The sequence below is a fragment of the Notothenia rossii genome (genome assembly GCF_949606895.1).
Source record: "Notothenia rossii genome assembly, chromosome: 4".
NCBI lineage: Eukaryota > Metazoa > Chordata > Actinopteri > Perciformes > Nototheniidae > Notothenia > Notothenia rossii.
Window position 1 is genome coordinate 93,348,112 of NC_136902.1, and position 24,644 is coordinate 93,372,755.

At 40.0% G+C, this 24,644-nt stretch overlaps 1 protein-coding gene across 1 annotated transcript; it reads left to right on the top strand.

The window, feature by feature from the left end:
• Nucleotides 1-11,038: 11,038 nt before the first annotated feature.
• LOC307036372 (P2Y purinoceptor 14-like) lies at nucleotides 11,039-23,954 on the top strand. The gene is made up of 4 exons (XM_079676627.1): nucleotides 11,039-11,564; nucleotides 19,443-19,699; nucleotides 22,252-22,581; nucleotides 23,213-23,954. The coding sequence occupies exons 1-4, from the start codon at nucleotides 11,445-11,447 to the stop codon at nucleotides 23,589-23,591; spliced, it is 1,086 nt and encodes a 361-aa protein (XP_079532753.1). The 5' UTR covers nucleotides 11,039-11,444; the 3' UTR covers nucleotides 23,592-23,954.
• The last annotated feature ends 690 nt before the right edge of the window (nucleotides 23,955-24,644 follow it).

The following is a 24,644-nucleotide window of genomic DNA, read 5'->3' on the forward strand; positions in this document are numbered from 1 at the left end:
CTTTTATCTTAATAACTACATTTGACCAGGTCACATGTGATTGCTAATGCTGGTGCAAATGAACAGCTGTTTTTATTCTCTATATAATATGGATGAATATTGTTTCTACATAATGCACAATCAGAAATATCTCATCATACTTTTATACAACTTTAATGTACTTTGTGTGACGGGGGAAAACGACTGATATCTTTATATATATTTTTAAATACAGAAGAAGAATAACCTTTATTTAAATTCAGTTTTCACTCTGGTATATACCTTTATGTGTGGGGGGAGATGTACATTGTTACACAAGGTAAAGAGCCAAAGATAGCTTAAAATAATTATAAGGCATGCATACAAATATTATAGATAAATGTAGAAATACAAACATTTACAAAACACATTACTATAGATATTTACGGTATATATGTACATGTTGCACATAAGTATATTGCACAACAGGAGTGTAATAGTCTTTGTTGTTGTGTGTGTTTAAGGGTCTGCCAGGGGCAATTAAATAAAGCTTGCATTGGTCTTAAGTTTCTTTAAAAATAAGTATAAACCCACCATCAACGAGACATCATGTCCTCTGTCTCGTTCTTTTCTGAGTGGATTTAAAGGGGACCTATCACGCAAAATGCACTTTTGTACGTCTTTTATACATGAATATGTGTCCCCGGTGTATCAGGGAACTCACTAAGTGTCGGAAAACACTACCCTCTCTATTTTCCTCCATACCCAAATCTCTAAAAAAGGGGCTGCAACAGATCTGATACAGACTGATCCAGATTGGAAATATCTCTGACGTCAGTGATGAGGAGCTCAGCCTATATGGGCAACTCTACACCTATCAGGGGAATGAGAGGTTGCCATGGCATGGTAACAGCATGGTAACAGCATGGTAACATGACGCTCGTGCCACGCCCCCCTCCTTTGCAGGGGGGGCGTGGTCAACTGCAGCGCATGCAAAGACAGGGTGGAGGAGAGGAAAATAGAGCAAAATGAGGCATGGCTAAAATGCATGATCTGTTTGGTATTTTGAAAAAAATACGTATAAATATGCCTTATATAGGTATGGCCCTACAATATATTATTCAAATATAGCATGATAGGTCCCCTTTAAGGAGACTCGATTGCCATCCGTCGCCTCGTGCACCAGACAGCAACCTGGTGACCATGGTTACCACTGAGACACGAGTAATGACAGGGCCTGGACGTTGTTGCAGTGACAGCCAGGTGAGCCACGAGCCGATTGGCTGCGAGGAAATCAGACGGTGTTTAAACGCTTGGCCCGTGGTTAATAATCACATGTGGTCACAGAGAGACACGATGAGTCATAATGCTACACTTTATGTTTCTCTTTGAACTTTCAGCCGCCTGTTCAACTCTGCTGACACCGAGGGACTCTTTAAAGTAGAGACACTACATACTGATATACACCTGAACATCAGCAGGAGAGGACTCTTTAAAGTAGAGACACTACATACTGATATACACCTGAACATCAGCAGGAGAGGACTCTTTAAAGTAGAGACACTATTGATATACACCTGAACATCAGCAGGAGAGGACTCTTTAAAGTAGAGACACTACATACTGATATACACCTGAACATCAGCAGGAGAGGACTCTTTAAAGTAGAGACACTACATACTGATATACACCTGAACATCAGCAGGAGAGGACTCTTTAAAGTAGAGACACTACATACTGATATACACCTGAACATCAGCAGGAGAGGACTCTTTAAAGTGGAGACACTACATACTGATATACACCTGAACATCAGCAGGAGAGGACTCTTTAAAGTAGAGACACTACATACTGATATACACCTGAACATCAGCAGGAGAGGACTCTTTAAAGTAGAGACACTACATACTGATATACACCTGAACATCAGCAGGAGAGGACTCTTTAAAGTAGAGACACTACATACTGATATACACCTGAACATCAGCAGGAGAGGACTCTTTAAAGTAGAGACACTACATACTGATATACACCTGAACATCAGCAGGAGAGGACTCTTTAAAGTAGAGACACTACATACTGATATACACCTGAACATCAGCAGGAGAGGACTCTTTAAAGTGGAGACACTACATACTGATATACACCTGAACATCAGCAGGAGAGGACTCTTTAAAGTAGAGACACTACATACTGATATACACCTGAACATCAGCAGGAGAGGACTCTTTAAAGTAGAGACACTTCATACTGATATACACCTGAACATCAGCAGGAGAGGACTCTTTAAAGTAGAGACACTACATACTGATATACACCTGAACATCAGCAGGAGAGGACTCTTTAAAGTAGAGACACTACATACTGATATACACCTGAACATCAGCAGGAGAGGACTCTTTAAAGTAGAGACACTACATACTGATATACACCTGAACATCAGCAGGAGAGGACTCTTTAAAGTAGAGACACTACATACTGATATACACCTGAACATCAGCAGGAGAGGACTCTTTAAAGTAGAGACACTACATACTGATATACACCTGAACATCAGCAGGAGAGGACTCTTTAAAGTAGAGACACTACATACTGATATACACCTGAACATCAGCAGGAGAGGACTCTTTAAAGTAGAGACACTACATACTGATGAATGCAATACAAAACAGAGAGAATCTCAGTGAGGACACTTCGATGACTCAGTCCAGCAGATATCTGTCTCACATACTGAGGGTTAGTCACGGTGAAAGAGGGTCAGACGACACACAAACAGACTAAAGTATTTTCCATTTCAGCACTTCAATATTTCTCAGGCTCTTTATAGATAACAACACTGTGAACCACGCTCTTTCTTTCCATTCCGTTAAACTCCATCATCCTCTCTTTCTCCAAATGTCCACTTTATTCTCTATCTTTAGCTCCATTTGATTTATTTCTGTCACGTAGATTGTCTTATTTTAATGTCAAACGCTCACGTCTGGCTGCTTTTCTGCCCATTTTGTTCCTCATTTCTCAAAATGTAATTCATCCGGAATGTTTTTATATTTAAGACTTCTTGTCTTTTGCACAGTTTAAAGGTCACCTATCATGCTATTTGTAGGCAATAGCATAGGTCTCAGATATATAAAAAAATATTAAAAACATGTCTATGAAGTGTTTTGCTCAAAATACCAAACAGATCACCCATTCTAGCCATGCCGCATATCCCTCTATTTCACTTTCTGTTTATAAAGTGATGATTCTGGGTATAAACAGGTCTCTCTTGAGAGTGAGACCCTTTGTCTCAATTAGATTTTCACCTGTATAAATAAAGGCTAAATTACAATTTCAAAAATAAAGCTTTTTTTAATTTTTAATTGAAATAAATAAGATGGGGCGGAGCTTATGCAGGACCCGGCAGATACTGTCTAAAATGCTGCGGTGATGAAACGCAAGGATTATTAGATCAAGGATTCTCTCTGAAACAGTATGGAGCTCAAAGGCTTTCTCTCTTGCCGGTTATACCACAAGGTGAGTTCCTTTTTACTTCCTGCTTCTTCACACACATGCTCTCCAGTACAGGTTAGCTCTGAGTGTTAGCGATGCTAATGTAAACACCGACCACATTACGTCCTAAACAGTCGGGCATTGTTTCTGATAGCAACGTTTCTGATAGGGCCGTGGGTCCACATTTCAGATATTACGTCATATCGGACGCAAATCTGGATCAGCTCCGTTGTAGCCCCGTTTTTAGAGATTTGGGTACGGAGGAAAAGAGAGGGTTTTATTTTTCTGACGCTGCGTGAGTTCCCTGACACACCGGGGACACATGTTGATGTATAAAAGACATAAAAAAGTGCATTTTGCATGATAGGTCAAAGCGGAGCACGACTCCTGACTTTTCCCTGTGTTTTTTATGTATCTGTTGTTATTGTGATTGTAGTATTTATTACATGTACAACACTTTGGCTCGACCAAAAATCGCTTTTAAATGTGCTTTATAAATAAACTTTGATTTGATTTGATTTGATAGGTTCCCTTTAAGTATCTTTGTGACGGTGTTACAGGTGACAAAGATCTGATGGAGGCCAGTACGGTGGCCCTGAAGGTCAAAACGCCTGAACATTTCACGAAACATGATTTAAAATTATTTAAAAATGACATTTCACAAAATGAAACTTCACAATAAGGCTTTTTACAAAACACAACATTTAAACAAAAAAACTAAACAATTCACAACAATAATAATAAATAAAACAATAATGCCTATTTCAACTTGACCCATTGATGGCTTAGCGCTCCAAAATGATATCCATTGATGCATTAAACATGATTTATTGTGTCCTTGCTCCAACTTTTAGCGACTGTGCTTTAAAATCCTGCTTTTACATATAATAGAGTATAACAGTGATTGTTTGATTGATTCTACACTGAAGGAACATCTCCAATGCAGAACAACATCGTATACTTTCACTGAAGGATCTAAATACGTCCTCCAAACTAATCTGACACCGAAAAAAGGACGTCTCACAAAACTAAACTTCATTCAAAGCATTTCACAAAACATAAGAACATTTCTACTTAAACTGGACCCATTGGTGGTTAGCCGCTCCAAAAAGAAAACCATTGATGCTTTAAAACGTTATGTATTGTGTCCTTGATTCATGTTAAAAAAAAATCATTGTGCAAATACAAAATCCTGCTTTTACAATAGAGTATAACTATTATGTTATTCTTTTTAAATATGTTTTCTTGATTACTACAGACAACAACAGTAATATACTTTCACTAAAGGATCTAAAACATCAAATAAATAGTGTTTTGTAATTATGTTTTGGTCGTTTTTCTTACCATTTATCCACCCTATCTGTGTCTTTGTATATGCATTTAAGGCCACGTTTACACGGAGACGAAACAGAGACAAAAACGAACCGTAGTCGTTTGCAAAAAAGTCTTCCGTCCACAAGGAAACAGCTCAAGAAACGTGTCCATCAACACGAGACCGCTCGACCCGCTGGAGACGCTGTCGTTCATATGCCGGGCCTGTAAGTGGCGCTGTACTTCTACCACAAAATACACCAAAAGCAGCGAAGAAGACCCCCCGAGCATGGTTGCCATGGTTGCCTGGTTGCCCTTCTGTTTACTCTCCGCGGTGGATTTAGCAACATGTAGTTCATGTAGTTATCCAGGTCCACTTGTTGCTGATGGTTGTGGTAGAGGAGCTGTAGATGTTGCACTAACATCTGTAGCATGGTCAGTAGCGTCTGGAGCACGAACGCAACCCTGTGATTCGCCATTGTTGTTGTTGTTGGTGAAACACATCAGCAATGACGCGGGGTGAGCAGGAGAGATGGGGAGAGGCGGGGCTATGGCGCCATCGTTATCAGGAAATGATAGGGCTTACACACGGAGCCGTTTGGCCCCCAGAGCGTTTCGTCCGCGGATCGACCCTCCTTGGGAGCCGTTATCCGCGTTTCCGTGTCGGCCTTGTGTGAATGAACCTTCTATACGATAGAGAACTGTAGCAGATACAACCCGTTTCATCTCTGTGTATCATCACAGCTCTCCACTTTAAATATAGTATTTGTCATATTTTATTAGACTGTACCCAGTTTCTCACAAATATAATCTTTTTGAAATATTGTTAATTTGTTACAATAGTCTTCAAATCGTTTTTTTAAATAGCTGTCACAACAATTGTATTTTGTCTTCCTACACATTCTTATTTCCATGTCTTTGTATACTATGCACCATATACTTATACGTATGTGTAAACTTGACATTAAACCTCTTTCTGACTTCTGATTCTGCTTCTAAATACATCCTCCAGACACTGTGATCTCTAAAGTATTCCACATAATGACGTTTCAAATAAAAAAACGGACAAATTCTGAGTATCTTGAAAAATGCTTGATATGTTGTCATGGAAGTAAACACAAGGATGTAGAAAAGAGAGGAATATATTTGGTGAAATGAAGGAGGAGAAGGCAGACACAGAGGAGAAAGGAGACAGAAGTTGAAAGCAGTTTTTTCAGTTATTTTTTTAGCGCTGTTCCCACGACACCGGATGACCTCCATCCCCCTCTCTCTCCCTCTCTTCCCCTCTATAAATGGCCCGTCTGGTGGCATTTCGGGGACCCGTCAGACTTAAAAAGGACTGAAAATAACGGAGAAAGGGAGGGGAGATTGACGGGGAGAAAACCAGAAGAATTCAAAGAAATGGCGAGGAGGAGAGGAGGAGGAGAAACTGTTTTTGGAGCTTTTCTTTCTGACGTGTTTAGATCTATATCTATATGGTTTAGATATGTCTGTTTTTCACTGGAAGCAGGTTAGCCTAGCTTAGCATAGTGACTGCAAACAGAGGGAAACAGCTAGCATGCTCTGCTCAGAATCATGTGTACAGTAACTAAGTCCATTTATTTTACGTTTCTGAGGTAGGCTACTTTACATGAGTTGTTCTACTGTACCTTATACTGTTCACCCTGCACTATATACCTGACCGTTTTAGATACTTTGCAGATTGCGATTAACTTTAATGATACACATTATAAAGTATTTTTTCATATATTATTTCAGGTTAAGATAAAACGGTATTGGTTCCTTCGTTCAATGTTGGCAGAATTTAAAGTGAAAAGGACCAAATAGCTGTTTTATATAATGTATCAGTGCTTCACAAGACTCCTCTAGTGGCACACTTTGGTAATTATAGGTATACAATTAGTAGAAGAATATTATAATGAATTATAATTAAAGAATTAAAGTATGATTTTTTCGACCCAGCATCCTCTCTTTATGGACTTGATCTGCAAACATTATTTTTCTTTACACAAGGATGTGGACAAAAACTCCTTATTTTCTACCAACAATACATATTTTTTTATCACTAAACAGATGTTTTTTGGAGCATTTATTAATGTAACATTCTTGGAAAGGCAATGATTGTCATATATTTTTATGTTATAGTTTTGGACCATGCATCAAAAACATTATTTCTAAAATACAAATTCCAGATTAAGCTAAAACTAATTTCCACTGATATAAATCCATGTAGACGCAGGAAAGAGGATTAAATATAAAATATGCAAAGAGGGCTAAACAAAAAAAACATGTATTTTGATATACTTTGATTACTTTATATCCCTCAAAGCTAATAACTGTAAATAAAAGTGATTATTAACCATAGCAGAGCCGGCCCGACCCATTGAGCGACATAAGCGACCGCTTAGGGCCCCACAGCCACTAAGGGGCCCCCTAGCAAAAAAAAAAAAAATTTAAAAAATAAATAAATCTCAGTACACCGTCACCGTGATAAGTATGTTTAATTAATTGTGCTAATATACCTAGATTTCCTACTCTCAAACTCATGTATTATATTATTGAGTCAATAATAAAATACATTAACCGTGCTTTACCTAAACCTCATCATGACACAAGAGAGGATGGCAGGATTGTAATTTCCCGTGTTCAGTGAATGCAACAGAGGCAAGACACCAGACCAACCAGAGAGTTGAATGGAAATAAACATTGTTTTATTGGCTAACAGGTACCTATCCTGTGAGCTGTGACAATGTTTAAAATAAACTGTCAGTCGGACTCAGAGTTTTTGAAGATGGACATAAGAAAACATTTTCTTAAAAATTACGACAATTCTCAAGTGGTGGCTCACACAACAACCCCAGAGCCACCACTTCAGCCAGGTAAACAAGGTATGTAAATGTCAGTAAACTTCCAAGTTATGCGAACATGTAAGCAAAGCATAAATTACAGCTACGTTGATGTTACTTTGAATCACGGGGGTAAGCTAAACCGTTAGCAAGTAGCTATAGCTAGCCAGATATATTAAATAAACACTTTGTCATACAATCTAAATGTAATGTTTTTTAGCGTTACCTGGTGATTTCAAAGAAAGCTCTCTGGGAAATGTGGACTTACTGTTCGACATGAAGCTAGAAGCTACCTTACAGTACACAGTTGATCCTGAGTCCTGACAGTTAAAGTGTTTCACAGTTAGCTTAGCTAAGCATCAACCTAGCACTGAAATATATGGATGTTATGTGACAGTATTTCTGAGAAAAAGTCAGCTGAAATGGTGGCATAGTTGCCACTGCTTTACATGTCAACAGCAACGTATTTTAAGCACTAAATGTGGCTGTTTGGCCACTGACGTTTAAATGTGCAACCTCTTTTTGTGACAGATTTTTGCAAGAAATTATGATTCTTCTGAATGATATTCCTATTGACAGCTAGTTTCTATGTGAACATTATGAGATGGACAGCCAGAGAGAATACATGAGAAACAGTTATGAAATACTATAGGACAAAACAAGAATGCAGTTTAAGTGATTTGTAAAATATCCATAAAGAAAAATCTGTTTACAGTTCTGTTTCATATGGGTGTTGAGAGATGTATCCATAGATCTCTTAATTGTTCTCTCAAAGTGCACCAGATTGATGCTTTTAACTTCAATATTTAAAAAAAAATCGTCCAGGGGGAGCATGCCCCCGGACCCCCCCTAGAGGAGGTGAGGACCCCCCTAGAGGAGGTTAGGTCCACTGTGTTTACATGCTTATTTATACAATATGTGTGCTTATGCTAACATCATAAGACAAAAGTTGGTTCCGTGTTGTGTGTAGTAAGAACGCGCTAGAGTGAGGGGGGCCCCCAAGCCAAAGCTCGCTTAGGGCCCCCAAAAGTCTAGGGCCGGCCCTGAACCTAAATCTTATCCTTCTGCTAACTTGTACAATATCACAATCACCATAAAACTATTGGAGGAATTCAGGTTGAAGTACTGCATGTCTCCTTGTATGATGATGGCGAAAGAATGAAACAACGCTGACTCACTGTGAGCTAATATCAGAGTCAGGATCTAATTTTAGATTTTTTTTATTGCAAAACCAACGCTGAGTACACACACACACACACACACACACACACAAACCGAATGTTTCATATTGAATGAACAGGTCACACACAACATACAGCATCGTGATTCTTTAAAGATGTTTAACAAATACTTTGGTAGTCGTTAAATAATGTTATATGTTAAATGTTTTATTATGTGAAACAATAAACTGTAAATGGAAACTGTAGTAACGTAATCAAAAGTTAATATGTATTGTCTCCTATCAGATGTCATACATATATATATTTATATGTATTTATGATAAGATTATGGAACAATTACAACATAAAGCTTAACTTATAATTCATAAAAACATATTAATCATCATCTAATTATTTGTTAATTTTGTTGTAAAATATGAAACACTGATCTCTGCTGCCACCTGCTGGTGAAACACAGACATGCACACTGACCTCCTTTTAATATTCATTCAACATTTATGTTTACTTTCCTTTAAGTCAGTCGTTGGTGAGTTAAAAATAACATATCTGTGTTTGAATGAATCCTATACAAAAATACAGACAGTCTAAACATATATGTGGAGGCATGTGGCGCAGTGGACTAGTGCGTTGAGCAAGACAATTCACCCCAAATTTCTCCTGTGGGGATTGTCCACAGTATTGAGTATGTAGTCGCTTTGGATAAAAGCGTCAAACAAGTGACATGTAATGTCATGTAATGTCATGTAATGTCATGTAATATACAGATGAACTCTTGAAGAATTGGGTTGCTCTCAGGAATCCAAGTCATTTGGTGGATTAAAAACATCTTAAAACGTGTTTTAGGAGACGTTGAAAGGCATTATTGTCGGTTTTCAGTCTCTCTAGCATTCTAGTCTTTGTGTAGTATCTCTTAATGAAATCAAAACAAAATTAATACCAACAACACTTATTCTAAAAGTGGGGCAGGGACAACTTAAAAAATGTCTCGGGTGTTACATAGTCTAAATTAGGTCTTCAAAATTCATTTTTAAACAATCAAAAATAAAATATAGAATGTTCTGTTATATCGTTACTGCCATCTGGTGGTCACTGCATGTATCGCATGATCAATTTAAACATGAGTGTAATTACACATAGTGACCACCAGGGGGCAGAACAATAAAACATGGCGTACAAAACAGCACAGAAACTTTCAAAATAAAACTATAATGCAAATAAATTAATAAAAACTAATTGTTATGTTCTTATTAAAAAATTAATAAGAACATGTGCACACTGCTCCAACTTAAACAAATCAAAAGAAAAAAACTATGTTTATAAATTGAACAGAACATGTGAATCTTTCCTGCATCTACTTTGCATACATGGGGAAACAGCTGTGTGTGTGTGTGTGTGTGTGTGTATGTGTGTATGTGTGTGTGTGTGTGTGTGTGTGTGTGTGTGTGTGTGTGTGTGTGTGTGTGTGTGTGTGTGTGTGTGTGTGTGTGTGTGTGTGTTCCTGGCCGTAGCAGGAAGTTGTTCTCATTAGAGACTCTCACACTGACAGGTGAGTACTGCAGGTGTTTCTGCTCTGTGTACTTGTATGACAGTAATACATTTAACCTTTATTATACTGTATAAAACTGTATAAATGTTATTTACATGTATAATCACAAACATAGGAGTTGTTCTGGATGGAAAATGTGTATAAATGTGTTTGTGTTGAGTCTGTCTATCTGCTGTGTTTACACACATGTGGAAGTGTTTAGAGATTTTACTGAAGTATTTATACAGCAATGGAAATATACAGCAGCACTATGACAAAATACTCAGAATGATACAATAAAATAAGTATTGTTATGGAAAGGGGATGAGAGGTAGCTTGTGTACAAATGTGCACATTATTTGGAGGGTTGTGCAGAACTGGCAATACTTAAATGAAATAAATAATTGTTTGCATAGTGTGCTTAAAGAGTTAAGTACCTACAACTCAAGTCTCCGGGTCTTTACGTGATAGTGTCACTAATAAAAACCTATAAAATAAATAAAACAATACAAAAAATAAAGAAAAATAAAGACTTAATAAGAACATTTAAAAGGAGATGTCTTGAATACAATTGTTACATAAACAATATAAATATAAACCTCAATATAAAAATTAATTAAAAAAATATATAATAAAATTAAGTAATAAAATAAAAACTTAAGAATAATTGTAATAAATGTGTAAGGATTAAAAGATAATGCTAAAAGGGAGTTGTCACTAATAAAATAAATAAAACAATACAAAAATAAAAGACTTAAAGACCACTTAAAAGGTCATTAATACAACTGTTGAATAGATAACCTATCAAATAATACAAAAAACAATAAACACTAATTACCATTTAAAAGAGAGTGTTGCTAATACAACTGTTAAAAACATAATTGAAATATAAACCTATAAAACAAGTAAAACAATACAAAGACTAAAAGCTAAAGAGATGTGTCTTCAGCTGTTGTGTAAACCTCTTCACTCTGGGTCTTTGCGTGACCTGGCGGAGGGGTTAATAGCGTCTGCGTGCCGCTGAGTTTTCTATACTTCCCTTATCAGCTCTCACCAGTTCCTGCATGCAGACATGGTATTTGAATAACTTCTGAGCACACATCGTGTCTGTGTTCCCCTCTGTGATCCAGAAACATGAGCGACCAGGTGAGTCCGTCCTTCAACCAGAGCTCAGGGAACGAGTCGTCTGCCTGCGAGCAGGTGGACACGTCGGCACGCCTCTTCTTCCTGCTGGGACACAGCCTGGTGTTCCTGGTGAGTCCCTTTCCAAGTCTGATTTTTATTGTTATTATAAGACAGTAATATTAAATCAATCAATGTTTATTTATATAGCCCAATATCACAAGTGTTACATTTGTCTCAGTGGACTTCACAGTTTGTGCAGAATATCAGAATGACAATATGGTCACGATTCTTGTGTTTTGTCACGTTTTTACTTTTGTGTGTCTGGTAGTGGGTGTTTTGCTGTTCTCCCTCTCATGTGTTCCTCCTTGTTTCTTGTCTGGTCCTTCTCCCTGTGTTTTCCTCCCTGTCGTTAGTTTACCTGGTGTGTCTAATTTCCTGATTGTGTTCACCTATTTCCCTTGTGTGTCTCCTGTGCTCATCATCACCAGCCCCGCCCCTGATTGTTTTCACCTGTGTCTTGTTATCATGTGTTTAAATTCCCCTGTCTCCCAGTGTTCAGTGTCAGTTTGGCTTGTCTCTTGCTATGGTCAGGTCTATGCTCTCTGTGCCAGTGGCGGTTCTACGGGGTGGCACGGGGTGGCAGCTGCCATCTCAGAAAAATGCCTTGCCACCTCAGCTGCCACCCCATTTGGCAGCTTTGTTTTGAAAGAAAAGTTGTGGCTCATCGGACATTTATGAGAGAAAATCTCTAATGTCCGAGTGCAAGTGAATGCAGCACAAGACGCGAGCCTTGTAACTCCTCCCCCCCCCTGGTGCGAGCTTGGAAATATGATTGGCGGCGATTTCATTTGAACGGGAGGACAGCGCAAAACGAGAAGCATTTCGGATACAAGTCGACAGAAGGAATGAGGTATTTGCGGTCAGGGTATGGCTGGGGTAGGCTACAGCCATACTAATAAATGGCTTAGCCCCACCATGAAAAATGATGTTAAAGTAAGCAAAATAAAGTCTGCCATCTCGCGCGGAGTAAATTGCACGGACAGCAGTTAGTAAGATTGATTTCAGTAGCCACTTGTCTGGAAATACCGAAGATTAGAAACGGTTTTGAAAACTTTTGTCACGTAGTGATCGTCTTCTCAATAGAACATCTTTGATAATGTCTTCTGGCCAATCAGAATCAAGATAACGGCGTGGTGTTGTTGCAGGAAGTCCCGACGGAGAATACTTTTGCTGTAGTACATCTCGATATACATCGGTACAACTATAAGACCCTACGGTTTGATGATTGATAGGTGTGTGGACTGTCTTTCATTTTGACACACAGAACAATGGGGGCTATCCACCCTTATCCACAATGTAAAGTAATTCAGCCTCTTCCCTCTCCTCTCTGTGAGGAGCAGCAAGTTCAGCTTTCAGAACAAAGTAACAAAAAACTAAAATGACATTCATTTTATTAAATACCTCGTGTAGTAATATATATTTCTTTATTTTTCTTCTTAAGAGAGCACCAGAATGTGTATTTGATGTTAGTATTTAAAAAAATCTCCTGGGGGATAATCCCCCCAGGCCCCCCTGCAGGGGTTGGGTTTTCATCTCTTTGACCTGTGGGGAAATTGCAGGATTGGCTCCAGGTCGCCCTTTTTATTTACTACAAGACAAATGTGCCTTTTTATTTCATACAGTTCAATTTGGATTGAGACAGGGAAATAATATAAACCTCACGCGTGGCGTTTCACTGTCAAGGGGAGCGTGTATGTTATTACATTGCAAATACTGACTTGAGCCCCACCACTGTATGGGTTAGCCCTACAATAGATTACCCAACACAAATACTCTGGCGCCGCAACTGTTTGCGGTCTACTATGACAAAGAAGAGCCTGTCAAGTTTGACTGTACTAAGCATTGAATCAAACGCACCATAGCTTTACATTTGTGTGGCGTTTTGCTGATCAAGATGGTAATCGCCACATTCAGCTGTTATAGGCATGCCAACTTGATGCTCTGCTCACGGATGAGTCGATGAGAATAATAAACTGTTAAGATGATGACCTTACATTGTGTAAATATATGTTTCGTCTTTGTGGGGGTCTGCCCCCAAAAAACAGTTTCAAGTCCTGAGAAAGTCAAATAAGACGGTGTGTAAAACTTCACTGCCCAGCCAAAGAAAAGTAACCACTTTGATTTAACTAGGCCAGTAGGTACGGGCATTCCACTGGATAATAACTTCAGCGATGTATGTTTTAGCTGAATACACAGTTTTTTTTAACCCTAACTGATGCAGTTAGTCATTTCTTTAATGTTTGTTCTTTCTGATGTAAAGTCAAGGTTGTAACTGTTTGCAATGAAGTTGTGGGGCGCTGAACTGTTCCTTTGATTCTTTTGAATTATGATAGTAATTACTGGTCTTTCAAATTTGAAGGAGGGTGAGCAAGCATCTTGAGGAACGTTCATCATTAACAAAAAATATAGTTTATTCAATAATAAATGAATATGTGAATCATAACAGTGATTGACAGCTGATAGGAATAATATGATTGTTAATATTATCATATTCATAAAGACACACATTGATGAGACAGTTAATTAATGTACTTATTGCAGCAGTCTGCATATTTGGTACCCCTGCTGGTCTAAGAGTTAAACCAACTCATTCAGTTAAAATTCATTAAATGACGTGTGCCACCTTAATATATTTATATTTAAGGCTTTACTGATGTGCCACAATAATCTCACTTAATGTTATTGAGTTAAAATATCAATATTGTGGCTTTCCAAGTTAACATTGATTGATATGACTGCGATTAAATCAGAATATACTTCTGCCAGGGGATGCCACCCCTCAAATTCTCCTGCCACCCTCTTGCCACCCCATGAATATTTGTCTAGATCCGCCCCTGCTCTGTGCTCTTGAAAAGTTTTGGTTCCTCGCTACGTGAGCGCTTTCATTTTGTTCTCTATTTTTGTCATCTCAACTTGAGATTTGATAGTGACCTTCTTTTTGTTCATCTTGCTGTATTTTGGAAAAATAAAGTATCTTACCAATACTTTACCTCTGTCTCCCGGGTCGTGCAATTGGGTCCTACATCCTAAGTGTCTGAGATCTCAACAAATATGACACCCTCTGTCCTTAGACCCTCACATCGTACAAGGAAAAACTTCCGGAGAAAAGACACAGTTTAAAGGGGAACATGGGAGAAACCTCAGGGAGAGCAACAGAGGAGGGATCCCTCTCCCAGGACGGACAGACGTGCAATAGATGCCGTGTGTAAATTGAAAAGATAATACATTTACAACATCGGTAGTCCAAATGTTAGGAAATGCATGTGTCTATAATAAGAAGATGAATCCACGAGGATGTCAACAATCCTGTGGGAGCCATCAGGGAAGTAGTATGATGAGAATCAGGCAGAGCCGCAGAGACAGGTTCAGCCACGACTCGAAGTCCAGGACTCAGATCAGGACTCAGGATCAGCCATAGCTCAGGATCCCAGCGTAGATAGACACCAAAAAGAAATTTGGGGGAAGCTGGGTTATTCGGATGATGAGAGTACACAGGTACAGACAGAGAGAAGGAAGAAGTAATAAATTAAACATTTATTATACTGTATAAAACTGTATAAATGTTATTTACATGTATAATCACAAACATAGGAGTTGTTATGGATGTGTGGGGGAAACCTCTGAAGCAATGGGAGTCCGGACTCAGAGAAAGACACGAGGAGAGCTGGAGCTTTGATGGCAAACACTGACAGTTTATTTGGAGCTTTGGAGAATTCACAAGACATGTCACGGCCACGGTCTGACCACACGGTTGAGATGCCACATCAATTCTGAAGACCCTTGTGTATGTAGCTCGAGGTTTGAACTAGTTCAGAGTGTAATAATCAACATTCTCCAATAGATAGACTAAACAGCTGATGACGCTGAATCACATTTGTTGTTTCTTATGGCTCGGGGTCATCTACACCCCGAGAAGGATGTGTTCCAGGTGTCCCACAACAATGACTATCTCTGACTGAGAGATGCCCGGTCATAAACTGGTAACATCAACCAAATGCTTGGGCAGCCCCTCCTTAAGGGAGATAACGGCTGCCCAAAGTTGGGCATCTGTATCAGAGGGCAAAAGGTAAACAAGTATACAGAATCATTCCCTGACAGTTGGAACATGTGTATATATTTTGCTGAGTCTATCTGCTGTGGTTACACACATGTGGAAGTGTTCAGATATTTTACTGAAGTATTAATACAGCAATGGAAATATACAGCAGCACGAGTCGTACCTCTAAATAAAGTAAATAAACGTTGGTATTGCGATTGTCATGTAGATCAATCAATCAATGTTTATTTATATAGCCCAATATCACAAATGTTACATTTGTCTCAGTGGACTTCACAGTTTGTACAGAATATCAGTATGACAATACGACACCCTCTGTCCTTAGACCCTCTGTCCTTAGACCCTCTGTCCTTAGACCCTCACATCGTACAAGGAAACACTTCCAGAGAAACCCCACAGTTTAAAGGGGAACATGGGAGAAACCTCAGGGAGAGCAACAGAGGAGGGATCCCTCTCCCAGGACGGACAGACGTGCAATAGATGCCGTGTGTAAATTGAAGAGATAATACATTTGCAACATAGGTAGACCAAATGTTTGGAAATGCATGTGTGTATAATAAGAAGATGAATCCACGAGGATATCCATCCAGGACTCAGTGGCGGCTGGTGGAAAATATTTTTGGTGGGGCTATGGAAATGGTGACAAAAACATACGAGGGCATTTAAAATCAGGAGACTAAATACGAACTGTGTGTGTGTGTGTGTGTGTGTGCGTGTGTGTGTGTGTGTGTGTGTGTGTGTGTGTGTGTGTGTGTGTGTGTGTGTGTGTGTGTGTGTGTGTGTGTGTGTGTGTGTGTGTGTGTGTGTGTGTGTGTGTGTGTGTGTGTGTGTGTGTGTGTGTGTGTGTGTGTGTGTGTGTGTGTGTGTGTGTCATACTTGCCAACCCTCCCGATTTTCGCGGGAGACTCCCGATTTCTGACAAAATCTGATTTACTCACGACTGTTTCCACTCGGACTTTAATACAGCTACACCATTGTTTGGTTTCCATGGTAGCGCGTCTCTTTAGCAGCGCGCGCAACTCAAAGTCTGAGAGGGTGAGGAAGATGAAAACTGAACAAGAATCGACAACTCGACCCTCTGATCACTCCTTTCCTGTAAAATACAGGTCCAGCCCACACATATGCTCCATGGTGCCACAGGCATTGCCCTTACAACTACAATAAGCATGTAAATGTTAATCTACAGCTCCGGCGATCCACTAGCACCGGAGTCTACACCTGCAGACGCAGCCATCCCCTACTGTAGCGTCACCTTGGATACGAGTCTAAACAACTCACAGACACACAGGCCAGGGCGCTGAAAGGGCGCCCTTTGAGCATCAGATCTGACGACGCTGATTGGCTGAAATTATGTTTCGGCGGCATAATTTACAGATAGCAACAGTCAGCTTGTTGGCTGCTGCTGCTCTGGCTGAGGGCTCCTTTCTACCGCCCGGACGAGAGAGGGTAATGATACACGCTGCGGCCAGGCAGGAAACATGTGACTTATCAGTAACTTTAGACATCGTGAAACAATTTTAAACAAGATTTTATTGTAGATTATACATTTTACTGATACCAACTATATAATATTTACCTTGTTCTTTAAAAATAAAAATATTTTTTAATTTTTAATGACAATCAAACATGTGGGAAGAGGGGGGGCGCCTCCCTATGGGCCGGCCGCCACTGCCACGACTCAAGATCCAGGGCTCGCGATCCAGGACACAGGACCGCAGGATCATCCATGATTCCGGATCCCGGCGTATAGACACCAAAAAGAAATTTGGGGAAGCTGGGTTATTCGGAACATGTAGATGGAGTATCAGTAGTAAAAGTACACAATAATTATTATCTTCAATGTTGGGAGGAGTACTCAGATCCTTTATTAAAGTTCAAATACAATGATCTTAAAATACTACACATAAAACTCCTGGTTTCCAAATTCTATTGAAGTAAAAGTAGAAAAGTATTAGCGTGAAAATGTACTTTAAAGTACAACAAGTAAATGTACTATGACCCATTTCAGAATAATATTGAGTATTATCAGCTTAATGTACTTCGAGTATCACAAGTAAAAATACTTGATATGCAGATTTTTATAAATAAAATGTATGTTGTTTTTATGATTACTATTATTTATTTGTATTTGTATTATTATTATTATTTTTATGAATAAATATATATTGTTGTATACACTTTATTAATACTTTTATTTTTATTCATAACATACATTATGGTTTTTATTATTATACTCATTATTAGATATATAAATATATATATTTTTTTAATACATCCCAAGAAGGGAAATTGTTTTGTCATTATTATTACTATTTATTTACTTTTTGTTTATTTATTTTCTTTTTATATGTCATTAGGTTTTGTTAACGTGTTTTGAGTTTGTGAAAGGTGCATATTATTTTTGTGTTTTTTTAATATCGAGATTTTTATAAATGTCATTGAGTTTAGTGAAATCTTGTGTTCTGTGAAATGCTGTTTTCTCTTCTTCAGAATGTTGATAATTTTTCTGAAATGTCATGATACTGCATGTAGTTGGGTTTTGAGAAATGTCGTTGAGCTTGGAGAAATGTAGTTGGGTTTCGAGGAAAGGTTGTTGGGTTTTGAGAAATGTCGCTGGGTTTTGAGAAATGTCGTTGGGTTTTGAGAAATGTCGTTGGGTTTTGCAAAATGTCGTTGGGTTTTGCAAAATGTCGTTGAGCTTCAAAAATGTCGTTGGGTTTTGCAAAATGTCGTTGGGTTTTGCAAAATGTCGTTGGGTTTTGCAAAATGTCGTTGAGCTTCAAAAATGTCGTTGGGTTTTGCAAAATGTCGTTGAGCTTCAAAAATGTTGTTGGGTTTGGCGAAATGTCGTTGAGTTATGAGAAATATTGTTGGGGTTAGAGAAAATGTTGTTTAGTTTTGCGAAATGTCGTTGGGTTTTGCAAAATGTCGTTGGGTTTTGCAAAATGTCGTTGAGCTTCAAAAATGTCGTTGGGTTTTGCAAAATGTCGTTGGGTTTTGCAAAATGTCGTTGGGTTTTGCAAAATGTCGTTGAGCTTCAAAAATGTTGTTGGGTTTTGCAAAATGCCGTTGAGCTTCAAAAATGTTGTTGGGTTTGGCGAAATGTCGTTGAGTTATGAGAAATATTGTTGGGGTTAGAGAAAAGGTTGTTTAGTTTTGCGAAATGTCGTTGGGTTTTGCAAAATGTCGTTGGGTTTTGCAAAATGTCGTTGAGCTTCAAAAATGTCGTTGGGTTTTGCAAAATGTCGTTGGGTTTTGCAAAATGTTGTTGAGCTTCAAAAATGTCGTTGGGTTTTGCAAAATGTCGTTGGGTTTTGCAAAATGTCGTTGGGTTTTGCAAAATGTCATTGGGTTTTGCAAAATGTCGTTGAGCTTCAAAAATGTCGTTGGGTTTTGCAAAATGTCGTTGAGCTTCAAAAATGTTGTTGGGTTTTGCAAAATGTCGTTGGGTTTTGCAAAAGGTCGTTGGGTTTTGCAAAATGTCGTTGGGTTTTGCAAAATGTCGTTGGGTTTTGCAAAATGTCGTTGAGCTTCAAAAATGTCGTTGGGTTTTGCAAAAGGTCGTTGGGTTTTGCAAAATGTCGTTGAGCTTCAAAAATGTCGTTGGGTTTTACAAAATGTCGTTGGGTTTTGCAAAATGCCGTTGAGCTTCAAAAATGTCGTTGGGTTTAGCGAAATGTCGTTGAATTTAGCAAAATGTCGTTGCGTTTAGCGAAATGTTTTTGAGTTTGTGAAAGGTGCAGTTTAGTTATGTGGTTTTTGAATGTTGACATTTTGGGAAATCTCATGTTCTCTGAAATGCTGTTTTCTCTTTCGCAAAATATAATTTTTTCTTTTGTGAAATGTCATGATAGTGTGCACACATCAAGAGTTCCCCCCCTCTCCTGCAGGTGGGGCTGCTCCTGAACGGCTTCACGCTGAAGGTGTATTTCTGCACGCAGCAGCAGCTGTCCAGCAGCGTCACCGTCTACCTGAAGAACCTGGTGGCCGCAGACTTCCTGATCAGCCTCTGCCTGCCGCTCCGGATCCTGAACTACTCCAGCACCTCGGTCCACATCCACCTCGTCTACTGCAAGTTCGGGGCGTCCGCCTTCTACCTCAACATGTACGCCAGCATCTTGTTCATGGGCTACATCGCAGCCAACAGGTAGGACTGAGCTTAGGAGGGTCACAATTATTTTAGTTCAGGTCCACATACAGACAAATATGATCTCAAGTGGGCGGACCAGTGAAATCCCAGCATAATAACCTAAGATTCAAACTAATAAATGTCAGCAACTTGTTATTTCCCAGAATAAAGACTGTAGGCCTACCAGCACCTCCAAATCTCACTAATACCAGTTTTAAATGTCTGTGTTTCAGAATAAAAGTCTCACGGTGCGTTTGACGTACAGCTGAAGCACCTTAGTCATAACCAGGTGTTAAAGTAATGTAAAGTTTCATCAAAATAAAGAAGTGAACAGCATGTTGGGGGATGAGCTCTGCATGATATTGAGGTCAGAATATCACAGAGGTTGTTCTACCAGAACGACTACTCTACTTTAGTTTAGCTGCTTCCTGATTTTGTCACTAAAACACTTTTGTCATCAAAACAGTTCACGTTACAGAGGTTGAAGAAGCATTCTAATCCTTCACAGTTTCCATTACAGACAGTTACTCAAGTATAAGTACTGAAGTGTTATCTCAAATATCCCAGGCTCTCACTTCTGTCTGGTGTGAAGGTGTGAAAGAAGATACGATAAAACTGATCTGAGACACTGACAGATTAGACTATAAAAAGGTGGTCTCTACAGCTGCAGTGAGAATGCTTTGTTCATTATAAGGATGTGGGAGATGTATTTGTAAAGCTTCAGGATGTGGGTTTCTAAAGAAGACTATACATGCTACAGGAAGAAGATGCTTTGCATAGCAGCCTGCAGTTTAAAGTCTGACCAGAGTTTCTCAGAGAAAGAGTTGTGCCGGTGCACGGTCACATGACTTCACGTCACCACCGCTAAGCTAAAGTTGGCTAATGTTGAGCTATAAAGGAACTACAGCACGGTCACATGACTTCACTTCACCACCGCTAAGCTAAAGGAGGCTAATGTTGGGCTATAAAGGAACTACAGCACGGTCACATGACTTCACGTCACCACCGCTAAGCTAAAGGAGGCTAATGTTGGGCTATAAAGGAACTACAGCACGGTCACATGACTTCCCATCACCACCGCTAAGCTAAAGGTGGCTAATGTTGGGCTATAAAGGAACTACAGCACGGTCAGTGACTGCACTTCACCACCGCTAAGCTAAAGGTGGCTAATGTTGGGCTATAAAGGAACTACAGCACGGTCACATGACTTCACGTCAGCACCGCTAAGCTAAAGGTGGTTAATGTTGGGTTATAAAGGAACTACAGCACGGTCACATGACTTCACGTCACCACCGCTAAGCTAAAGGTGGCTAATGTTGAGCTATAAAGGAACTACAGCACGGTCACATGACTTCACGTCTCCACCGCTAAGCTAAAGGTGGCTAATGTTGAGCTATAAAGGAACTACAGCACGGTCACATGACTTCCCATCACCACCGCTAAGCTAAAGGTGGCTAATGTTGGGCTATAAAGGAACTACAGCACGGTCACATGACTTCACGTCACCACCGCTAAGCTAAAGGAGGCTAATGATGGGCTATAAAGGAACTACAGCACGGTCACATGACTTCACGTCACCATCGCTAAGCTAAAGCTGGCTAATGTTGGGCTATAAAGGAACTACAGCACGGTCACATGACTTCACGTCAGCACCGCTAAGCTAAAGCTGGCTAATGTTGGGCTATAAAGGAACTACAGCACGGTCACATGACTTCACGTCACCATCGCTAAGCTAAAGGAGGCTAATGTTGGGCATGATGGCGTTTAGTCGTCTCATTTAGACACTTGTTAGCAACCACAGTTCACTTCCTGACAGACAGCTAAAAAGCCGGAGATTATAGAATTAAACAAATAAATAAAAAGGATAATTGTGTGTCATTGTTGAGTAAATAACAGTGTGTTATTTATAAAAGAATAACAAATTAGTTTTATGTGAGAATGTTTTGGTTAAGTTGTGTCTCCAGGTATCTGAAGATCGTCCATTTGTTAGGCAGTATTTACTGACGTGTTTCATGCCGAGAACTAAACGTTTAATCATCTTGTGTTAACCACAGACCTTATTTAAGGCTTCTAACCGAAGTGCTCAAATACTGACTCCTGTCATGGCTTTAAAGTGTATTTATATGTGTTGTGTACAAGAAAGAAGCAAAAATCCTTTAAGTTGACAAAACGGCTTTGTTTCAATGAAATAGCGTCAAAATCACAAATTGCCATTAAGAGTCACATTCTTAACGAAAATGTACCCACACAAAATACTTCATTTTCTAGTTTTAAGCTTTTATCCATAAAAGTGTATCTTTCAGTAACTCTTTGAGAGAATTAAGCACAAATCTGTCAAATGTCCAAAACTGCATTGTCTCCCTGTAACAGCCTTAAAAACACAAACTGCCAACAAAGAAACGCAATTCCTTGTGCTTCACATTCTAGCAGTTGAAAAATGTTGCATGTATTAAAGTGTATTTATAAGTGTCGTGGACAAGAAAGAAGCAAACATCCTTTAAGACTTGTTGCTGCACTCTACATAGTTTTATGTGAGGATGTTTTGGTAAAGATTGATCTTGTGTCTCCAGGTATCTGAAGATCGTCCACCCGTTAGGAACCCACATCCTTCAGACGAGGCGAGCCGCCCACATCATCTCCACGCTCACCTGGCTCTCCCTCCTGGTCACGGTGACCACCTACGCCACCCTCTCTCTCCTCAGCCAGGGACCCTCATCCCCCGTCCCTCTGAGCCTGAGCTGCGACGCCCTGCACAGCCAACTGCTCAGCACCGTCTACAAGGTCATCCACTCCTGCTCCGTGTTCGTCTTCCTGCTCGTCCTCGTCTCTCTGGTCTTCTTCTACCACAGCACCTCCCGCCGTTTGTCTCTGGCGCAGAAGAGGCAGCCGGCGTCCTCAAGGTAGAGGTGGGAAGTAGTGGAGTACAAATAATCTCAGGATCCATGTATCTGTGATCCTCTCCAGAATGGAAGGAGTCATCACATACAGAGCATCAACTAGTTCCTGAACAGTGTCCTTCACATGCTGATATCCAAGAGAGGGAGTTCCACAGTCACAAGATGGAGGAATAGAAAGCAGTATTCAATGTTTACTTCAGATTAGCTCCACGTCAGAAATGATCATGCTTGTCATATGTCTCTCTCCATAGAGGCTGAATCATCATGTTAATCACATAGCTATCATATGCCTCAAACAGTCCTGATGCTCTTCTAGGTAATCACACATCCTGTCATGTTCACAGCTACAGTTGATACCTTTGTTATCATGTTGCTCTCATGATGTTGATGTTGTTCAGCATGGAAACATTCATTAGCTAACAATGACATTATTGTTCTATTAATATAAAGGGAGGTCAGGTACTCTTTAAAACAGCTGCTAGTTATGGGTACTTTTTACTGAAGTACATTTCAAAGTTCTTTACTTTGACTTTTAAGTTTAGTCAGTACTTCTCCTTTTACCATTTTTAAATACGAGTATCTGTACTTCTACTTGAGTAAAGGATGTGTGTACTTTTGCCATCTCTGCCTCCAGCTCCAAGAAGCTGGCTAAGTCTCGCAGAAACATGCTGGTTCTGGTGAGCGTGTTCTGCGTCTGCTTCGTCCCGTACCACCTCGTGCGTCTTCCCTACGCCTTCCTGAGGAAGCGCTGCTCCTGGAGCCAGACCTTCTTCTACCTGAAGGAGGTGTCCGTCCTGCTGTCGGTGCTCAACGTCTGCTTGGATCCGCTCATCTACTTCATCTTCTGCAAGGCCTTCAGGGCGCAGCTGAGCCTGAAGAGGGCGTTCACCCTCAATCAGGGCCCGACCAGAGGAGAAAACACCGATAGGAGGAGCAGCGACGGGAGGACGAGCCTCAGATTCAACAGGAAGACGTCGCTCACAACCAGCACCAGGCAGAACAGCTTGCTGTAGCTTACACACACTAACTCTCAGTGGCGGTTCTAGATCGATTTGACTGGTGGGCAGTGGCGGCTGGTGGAAAATATTTTTGGTGGGGTTATGGAAATGGTGACAAAACCATACTGCGGCATTAAAATCAGGAGACTAAATACGAACATTGTGTGTGTGTGTGTGTGTGTGTGTGTGTGTGTGTGTGTGTGTGTGTGTGTGTGTGTGTGTGTGTGTGTGTGTGTGTGTGTGTGTGTGTGTGTGTGTGTGTGTGTGTGTGTGTGTGTGTGTGTGTGTGTGTGTGTGTGTGTGTGTGTGTGTGTGTGTGTGTGTGTGTGTGTGTGTGTGTGTGTCATACTTGCCAACCCTCCCGATTTTCGCGGGAGACTCCCGCATTTCTCGCGATTTCTGACAAAATCAGATTTCAGGTTTCCACTCGGACTTTAATACAGCTTATAACTGCAATAAGCATGTAAATGTTAATCTACAGCTCCGGCGATCCACTAGCACTGGAGTCTCCACCTTGCAGATGCAGCCATCCCCTACTGTAGCGTCACCTTGGATACGAGTCCAAACAACTCACAGACACACAGCCAGGGCGCTGAAAGGGCGCCCTTTGAGCATCAGATCTGACGACGCTGATTGGCTGAAATTATGTTTCGGCGGCATAGTTTACAGATAGCAACAGTCAGCTTGTTGGTTGCTGCTGCTCTGGCTGAGGGCTCCTTTCTACCGCTCCGGACGAGAGAGGGTAATGATACACGTTGCGGCCAGGCAGGAAACATGTGACTTATCAGTAACTTTAGACATCGTAAAACAATTTTAAACGAGATTTTATTGTAGATTATACATTTTACTGATACCAACTATATAATATTTACCTTGTTCTTTAAAAATAAAAAATAAATATTTTTGGGAAATATATTTTTTTATTTATTTTTAATTTTTAATGACAATCAAACAGTTGGGAAGAGGGGGGGTGGCGCCCCTAGCGCCCCTATGGGCCGGCCGCCACTGCGTGGGGGTCATGTTTATTTAATGAGATGGGCACACTCAATGCAGGACAAAAGATAGAAA